Here is an 8858-nt window from a genome sequence, read left to right as displayed (position 1 = left end):
CACCAGGGGAGGCAGCTATCACATCTGCCTCACTGAGGGGGGCGTGTTCTTAGCCAGTGCCTCCCCAGCCATTGACCTCACCGCACGTCACTGTTAGGCAGACGATGCGAGCCCGATCTGGGCAGTTTAAACAGGCGTACTAGACTCGCACAAGGACCCATAGACTATCATAGAGACACGCACACGTGGATAGAGATAGATTCACACAGATACGACAAGCATGCTTAGTTTTACGGAGAAATACAGACCCACTTAGATTCACACACAGATGCAGACATACGTACAGACACAGAGACAAAGATCCCCCGTATCGACGGAACAGTCTGGTGGGGCAAATGCTGTTCGCGAGCACCTATGAAGACACCCATGAAGGCCGTGTCGGCCTTCAGAGGTGTCAACCCCTTATAAGTGCCTATCTTATTACAGACAAATTCAGACATTATTTCACCCCGTATCCCTTATAAATCTCAACGTTCATCCTACAAAGTCCCATCACAAGGGGGACACACAAACAAATATAAATGTTTCTGCCCGTATTGATATGGCTGTACGCTGTATAGACCTGAAAACTAAATTTCTCTTTACAATAATATGGGGTGAACCGTATGAGTTCACATCCATGCACACGAGGGTGTGTGGGTGGTCAGCACCACGCCCGGCTGGCTGGCTTTGTCTCCCGAGTGACGATGTTTACACATCGCACCAGGCAGTACCGGATTATCCTTGCAGCAAAAGTCGCTACAAATGCTACGGGCCCCGCACTTTCAAGGGCCCCGCGCTAAACGCTTTCAAGCTATCAATTCCGGTGCAGTGATTCTGCACTTGCTCTATCACTATAGTACTATACTGCCTTCAACTTTTATGAACGACTCGGTGTTTAAGGTTAGCGATTTGTCGGATTTTCTGGCTGTATAGAAAATGAAAAAATGCAATTACTTTACTATGCAAGTACACTTATTTTAATATATATTTGTGTTTTTAAAATTTAGGGCCCCTTGATAACATATGCTATAGGCCCCGCACTACCTTAATCCGGCACTGGCACCAGGTACTCATTTAAGGCTAAAACTACTTAGGGGAAGCCCAAGACCGGTTCAGATAATCGTCACCGGTGGTGACCACGAGTGATTATAACAAGGCAGTAATTATAATATATATTGGGGGGGGGACACATATGATAGTTTATGGGTCCTTGTGCTCAAAATGCCCCCCAATACATTGCTATAAAAAATAATTGCTATGCTTTGTAAATAAAAACAACAATTTGCTAAACCTTGGCCACAATATGTGGAGTTGTCTTCATATAAATCAATGCATAGATTTATGTTTATATGATTGTGTTTATGGTTGTATTTTATGAATCCCTAATATCTGCCATTACATACAATGACACAAGAAATGGTAAAAAAAAGTAAAAACAGAGCAATGTAATACAATACACTATTAGACATAATTTTCAAAAATAAATAAAAAGTCCATCCCATGTGTTAGTTAAATTTTTTTTTATTTTAAGTAGGAAATTAGTTTTCAAATGTAGATATTTTTCTGGGTTGGGACCCCCAGACCCCCTGGAAGATTTGGCCCCCCACAATGTTGACTCCATGGCTACGGCCTTGGATTATAATCGAACCCGGGCGGCCGGGTTGGAAGCGCGGCGCGCTGACCACTTACACGACGGCTCCCCACACTCAGAGGTCCCCACAAAGATCCATTGACAAACGCAGAGAAGCTTAAGACTCACACAGTAACCCACATTATTTAATTTTCGATTTAAAGCTTTCGTGACTGCAGGGATTCATCTTCTTGGTTTTTTCGGTAAAGTCACGTAGAAGGGAAGTAATAAAATAATTTTATTATGTTTTATTTTTATTATTTTATTACTTCCCTTCTACGTGACTTTACCGAAAAAAACAAGAAGACACATTATTTAAATCCTGTATATCTGCGCAAGTCAATGAGCATATTCGTGTCACTACGAATTGTAAAAAATACGTTTTTAAAAAAAATCCATGAATGTAATAAATAAATAATAAACGCGTGACTTCATTCTTGACTCAGCATTTAATTTAACTATTAATTTACAGTGCCATTCTCACAATGACTTTGCAAAATAACCGCCGGCTAAAGTGAACGTGGATTCGGCCACGTAGACACAGCGATAACCATAACAACCATAGACTCTCACCCACATCAGGTCACACCCGCAATATTGCGACATCCCACCTCCCCACGGCCGTCTTTGTATCCCCCAGATGCCCTCTCGCTCGACCAGTCACAGACGAGGGGTGGTGCTCAGCTGGGTGTGGTTTTGCAAACACGCAGAGACACAGACACCCATAAACTCAACGCTGTGTGCTTATGCATAAGGTCCTTTGCCCGAAACGTCGCCTATTATATGTTCCTTTTTAAGGCCACGGTGTTATTGACGAATGCCTGTCACGATTGCTGTTGCTGTTTGTGCACCAGCAATCAGCATCGGCAGTTAGTCTGTCAATCATTCGATAAGCCCCACCCACTCCCAAATTAGCACGGAAACGGCCCCGCCCATTGCCACGCAAGCCCCGCCCATTCGCAAGCCCCTGATTGGTCAGCTCCAACCACCGCCCGGCATGGCTCCGCCCCCTGCCACTGGGCTATATAAAGCGCGAGCGAAGCTCTGCTCCCCTCAGTCAGGTTCGCGGTTCTTGCTTCAACAGTGTTTGAACGGAGCCACGGCGCCCTGTGTCCTGCACCTGCTCGTCGTTTCACCGCTGCTTAAATATCCAGCTTGAGAAAGTTCACCGTGACACTTGATTATCTTCGAGTCTCTCTCGACAACCGAAAGCAGACACAATGACGTCCCAGGTTCGTCAGAACTACAGCCAGGAGGTGGAGGCGGCCATCAACCGCCAGGTCAACCAGGAGCTGTACGCCTCCTACGTCTACCTCTCCCTGGTGAGTGGGCGAGTGGTGGGTGAATGGTGGGTGAATGGTGGGCGAGTGGATGAATGATGGATGAATGATGGATGAATGGTGGGTGAATGGTGGGTGAATTGTGGGTGACCTGTGGGTGAATGGTGGGCGAGTGGAAAAAACAACTCTGCACGTTTGGCAATAACACTGCAATAAAATTAAGGATATAAGGCGACGTTTTAGGCCATGGCCCTCAATGGCATGGATGTCGGTGGGTGAGCACGTGGGTGTTACACTACCGAGTGTGTAGTTGGTGGATGAGTGGACACGGTTCTGTGTATTCTAGTGGAGACCACGGATAGGTGAACAACACGCATGGTGTCAGATGCACCTAGCCTGGCACGGGACGATTACACGGGATGTCTGGCTATAGCGAACTGCCGCTGCGACATCGGCGGCTTGAGAGTTGATAACCGAATGGGTCCGAGGCATCTCCCCTCGCAGGCGAGGTCGTCTCAAGTGAGTAGTGTCTGGAGCGGCGTGTGTCTACGGCGTCGAGCATGGGGGAGACAAAGGCGGGCGGGCGGGCGTGGTCCTGGCAACAACCACCCCCGCAGTCGCCCTTGCCCCAGCAGCCCTTGCCCCAGCAGCCCTGCGGGGCTACACGGGGCATCTTTGTTTAGTGTTGAGTGGGCGGGTGATCACGTGGTGTGAAGGGGGAGGGGCGCGCGCGCCAAGTTTGTAAACAACTGGTCACGTGGTTTTTGTTGGGTGAGGGGGGGGGCGAGTTGGTGACGCAACGCTGTCAACTGGCGCGTGACCCGGTGGATCACGTGATGGGATGGATGGTGGGGGCTTTTGGCAAGTGGGAGGGGCTGCTGGCGAGGTGGGGGAGGGGCATGCGGGGAGGGGCATGCGGGGAGGGGCATGCGGGGAGGGGCATGCGGGGAGGGGCATGCGGGGAGGGGCATGCGGGGAGGGGCATGCGGGGAGGGGCATGCGGGGAGGGGCATGCGGGGAGGGGGACACTACGCGGGGTGGGGTGGGTGGGGAGGGGTGGGTGGGGAGGGGCGGGTGGGGAGGGGTGGGTGGGGAGGGGTGGGGAGGGGAGGGGCGGGGTGGGGCGGGGTGGGGAGGGGCGCCCCCCTGTGGGGACGTTGGGGGTGGCGTTAAGAACCCCACCCATCATTATTACACTTTTAGTAATGAAAGGCCCTTCCGAGAATGTGTTTACCAGGAAAGAATGAATTGACTGGGCATTGATCCAAGTCTTGTAACCACATGCGGCCCAATAATTATGTTAGTTTATTTATTTATTACTATTCCACTTGTTTATCAAGGAGAGCCTCCCTTCGGCTCAATAGAATTTTTCGGGTCCTGCCAGGTGTTCGCAGTAGGGGCGATGTCACTGCCCCGTGTGATGCCAATCGGGTATTTTTCAGCATTGGGATGCTTGAGCCAACAGTGGTGACATCCAGAATTATTTTGAATTCGGTGGCAGTGGTGGTGGTTTCGTGGTGATTGTGTGACATGCTCCAGCACTAACGCGTTCACTGCCGCGCCCGCAATATTACTGCTCTGTGGGTTTACCATATAATAATGCCCGCCATCTGTTTTACTCGGTGGACCTTAAATAGCCTGTGATGTCATTTGGCATTGTGTGCTCGCGTCACCAGATGTGAAAAAATTACTCTACGAATTACTTGATTATAATTATACAGCAGCCACATTGCTCCCCACTACGAAAGCTTGACAGTTACCCTCCTGAAACAGATTGAGTATTTCCTGGGTAAGGAGGCCTAGTCATCTATTAGTGCTGCACGCACACTCCCGCCCCTTCCAATACCCCCGACCGCCACCCAAACAAGCCCAACTCCTTGTGTCCAGAGGCTAGGGGCGGGGACTAATGAGGAAGGGGGAGGGCATAAAGAGGAAGAGGCGGGGCTTACCTAGACTTAACATCCCTTGTTGATTTTGCGGTAATGAAAAGAGTAAAAAGTGCAGCAGACAAGCCATCCCTTTTAGTGCCACAAATGCAGTCACAGGCCAACTTGGTGGTCATTAATTGTAATGGTGATTGCATTGCGAGTAAGTGATGGTGGTTGTGATGGCGGTAATGATGTTAACGGTGATGGTGATGCTGTGTCCACGGCAACAGGCGTCCTACTTTGATCGCGACGATGTGGCCCTGAAGAACTTCCACAAGTTCTTCAAGGAGTTGTCCGAGGAGGAGCGCGAGCACGCCGAGAAGCTGCTCGCGTACCAGAACAAGCGCGGCGGCCGTGTGCTGCTGCAGGACGTCAAGGTACAAGGAGATGGAACCGCGAAATCAGAATTGCTAATCCCTGTGGGCAACTAAGAGAGATGGGGTGGGGGTGTTAATGAAATGTATGGGGATTTTACCCAGGGTTTCTCTTTCTTGGATACGGCCATTTTGGAACCCCCTGAGAAAGACACGGCCATTATAAAACTGAGACTGCCATTATGAACCTCCTGAGTGACACCCAGAGTTTTAACCCAGGATCTCCAGTTCTCTGGCTAACATGGCCATTATTTATTTTTCTGAGAGAAAGAGGTAGTGATATTAATATTTTAAAAAGTGGCTTGAGTCTGTTCTGCATTTTTCTCCATCCGTGTATGTGTATCTGTGTTTATGACTGTTTCTGTGTGTGTGTCTAAGAATCTGTGTATGTATCCGTGGATCTCTGTCTTCATATCCCTCTTGTATATCTCTATGTAGAAGCCGGAGCGTGATGAGTGGGGAAATGGTTTGGAGGCCATGCAGGCTGCTCTGCAGCTGGAGAAGAACGTCAACCAATCTCTCCTGGATCTACATGGGCTGGCCACCGAGAAGAAAGACCCACAGGTGAGGTACAGGCGACCCCCGCACCTACGACCTAATTGGTTCCAGGACAGCGGTCGCAAGTCGAGCCGTCGTAAGTCGATCCCGCGTCTCCCATCGCCGCAATGTTGTACATTGGGGTTCCGTTCCTGGAAACCCATTAAGTACCATAAATATACCCAGTTTGACCACGAAAATAATGGAAATAATCGTAACAAACATTTAATTGTAACTTAACATAACTTTTACAAACGTTTATTAAGTAAAAACAAACACTTAAAATTAAAAATCCATTTAGTACTTTTCTGCATGTACATCGCATTTCCTCTTCTCAGATGTAGTGAAAAGCTAAACATTTTTAAAATTTGAAGAAAATTTACAAAAGAATGAAGAGCGTTTCTAAATAGACAATGCCTTCGCTCTAGGCCCAACTGCAGACTGTCAGACTATACTGTACATACTCATACAGCGGAAGAGCAAAGCAGCGCCATCTAGCGACGAGTCTGCGCATGTCATGTGCGAACTCGTTGCCAATCGCCTCGGCGTCGTTAGGCGGTCGAAGATAGGAGTTTTGGTCGTTACTGTGGGGGTCTTACGATAAGAAAGGTCATAAAAGCGGGGGAGGGGGGTTGCAAGTTGAGCCGGCATAAGTTGGGGGTCACCTGTAAACAGACTTGTGCACACAGACGAGAGTTGGGGAGACTTAACATGGAGACACACAGACAGTACTTGTACAGACACTGATTTAACCATCCACTCTCTCTCTCCCCTCTCACCAATTCCTCCACCACATGTTCTCTCTAATTCCCCTCTCCCCTCACCTCTCAGCTGTGCGACTTCCTGGAGGACTTCCTGGAGGAGCAGGTGGAGTCTATCAAGAAGTTGGGCGACCACGTCACCAATCTGAAGCGCTTGGGCGTTCCCCAGTCTGGCATGGGCGAGTACCTCTTTGAGAGACTCACTCTGGGTGACAGCAGCTAGGCGCTCTCTCACTCACACTGCTCTCCCACTCAACCAGTCACTCACACACACGTTCACTTACTCTCACATGCGACACTCATTCATTGACATACGCATTCATTTCCTGACATTAGCTCACTCATCCTCCTATACGACACATTCATTTACCTACACACTCACCCACGCACTCAGCCACTCGTACACACACACACACGAGCACTCGCCCGCCTGCTCACTCACACCGAGCCGTGTCTCTCTCAATCTGTAGTTGCTTCATGAGGACAGCCGGTGTGTGATGGTGATGATAGTACTCCTATTACTGCTGCCGCTGTTATGTTAAATTATCTTGTAAAAGATAATTGCCTGTACTGCTTTGAAGATATGGTACCTTTGGTTGATGGTGGTTGTGGTTGATTGACTGGTTGAGTTAGTGGTGGTTAAAATGGTTGTGATCATGGTTTGGGATGTGTAGTGGTTGTTGACAGTCAAGATGTGTTTGATCTCATGGTGGTAGTGGAGATGGTTGAGGTGGTGGTTTATTGGCCTATTCTCTTATCCTCTGGCTTCTGGGTTCGCTGATACAAGTCGGACCTCCTAGTGAGAAATAAAGATTCTACGAGCATCATTCCTGTCTGTGGTGTGTGATTTATTATATTGTTGCTTCAAGGGATTTTGATCTTCAGGCAGTCTAAACTAATATTAAACTACCAGGTAAGGCCCACTAAGCTATATAACTCCTTAGCTCTTTTTTTCAGAAGCAACCTGGCCACACTTGATAGCTCAAAGAAGCAGCTTGTGGACATTTATAGCAGCCAATACTCTGAAACGCAGGTTTCTAAATGTGGAGGGGAAAAACCGGAGGACCTGGAGAAAAATCACAGGGAGAACATGAAACTCAAAATATCCAGGCGTCAGGGTCGGGATCAACCCATGACCTGCATATCAGGCAAGGTAGTTAACATCTCTCCACAGCAGGCACCCCTGTTGTCCCCACCCACCACTGCCGACAGATTGCATGCACACTCCCTGCCCAAATTTCCCCCCCACCACTGCAACCCCAACAGGCCCAACCCCATGTCCAAAGGAAGGGGTGGTGACAAAGGACTGGAGCCTGCTCTGGAAGACATGGGTCCTCAGGAGCCTAACAGCCTGTAGAGCTTAAACTTTCTTGTTGATTTAAGAAAATAAAGGCATGGAATCAAGTGTATGCAGTTATACATTTAGTATTGCGGATGTAGCCACAGGCAAACTTGCTGACAAGTTAGAAATCACTTGGAGGCCAGGGATAATGCTAATATATTGTGTTCCAAGCCATGGGTCTGGATATCTCATTGGTTTCATAATGGCCGTGTCGGATCCCAAAATGTTGGGTTAATGCTGTGGTTCTGGATATCAGTTTCATAATGGCTGTTAAATTCAAAATCTTAAGGCTCATTATTGTAAGCCTTGCTTCATTACCTTCTATTGTTGGAGGGCGACTGTCTCCAACTGCCCAATAGTACCCTTCACCTGTATCACAGTCCATCTCTTTAACCTGTGCTGCACCCGTTTAGCCCCTTCTATCTGGCCACGCAAAAGCTGTTTGGGGAAGTAGTGGCTGGACACATGATTACATGACCTAGCCAATGCAGCCTTGCTTGCCGGAGGAGCTCGTTGCTGGGACTGTCCAGGTCTTCCAAGGATTTGAGCTAAATCCAGCCCGTTTAAACTCAGATGGATCGTAGGCAGGCCAACCGGAATATTTCTAACCGGTTGCATATGTTCCATTCAGGGAAGACCCGAATCTTCGTGCAGAGCAACAAACTAGATAGGTTCTACACTTACGCAGCTGATGAAAGTAGGATGCTGCCCGACTGATTGGGAGTTAAACTTCCACTGTCAAACCACAGCTGGTCATAAGTAGACTGCCTATGTATGGGAAAACTCTCCATTTTCTCCACAACTGCTCTATTGCCAACTGGGAGTTGAGGGGGGTGGAATGTTTGATGGAGCAAAATACCCAGGCAGGTGATTTGTTTGGTGGGGCTGATGGTAGGACCCCACCAGGTTCAGTAGCAGTGCCCCAAACTCCTCTGTGCAGCAATCACCAGATCACCATAATGCATAACATCGTTAACCAAAACAGAGTCATCCCTCGACCACACTCGTGCATCGATCAGCCTTC

The 8858-nt window shown here is 48.6% G+C and overlaps 1 protein-coding gene across 1 annotated transcript; it reads left to right on the top strand.

Annotated features, from left to right (window-relative positions):
• The first annotated feature begins 2624 nt into the window (after window positions 1-2624).
• On the top strand, window positions 2625-7319 carry LOC144734391 (ferritin heavy chain B-like). The gene is made up of 4 exons (XM_078616548.1): window positions 2625-2934; window positions 5051-5197; window positions 5633-5758; window positions 6563-7319. Exons 1-4 carry the CDS (start codon window positions 2833-2835, stop codon window positions 6713-6715), a joined length of 528 nt encoding a protein of 175 aa, XP_078472674.1. The 5' UTR covers window positions 2625-2832; the 3' UTR covers window positions 6716-7319.
• The last annotated feature ends 1539 nt before the right edge of the window (window positions 7320-8858 follow it).

Source organism: Lampetra planeri, chromosome 51 (assembly GCF_965212315.1).
Source record: "Lampetra planeri chromosome 51, kcLamPlan1.2.h2, whole genome shotgun sequence".
In the NCBI taxonomy this organism is placed as follows: Eukaryota; Metazoa; Chordata; class Hyperoartia; order Petromyzontiformes; family Petromyzontidae; genus Lampetra; species Lampetra planeri.
Note: the sequence above shows the minus strand (reverse complement) of the source record. Positions and strands in the feature narration are given on the sequence as shown.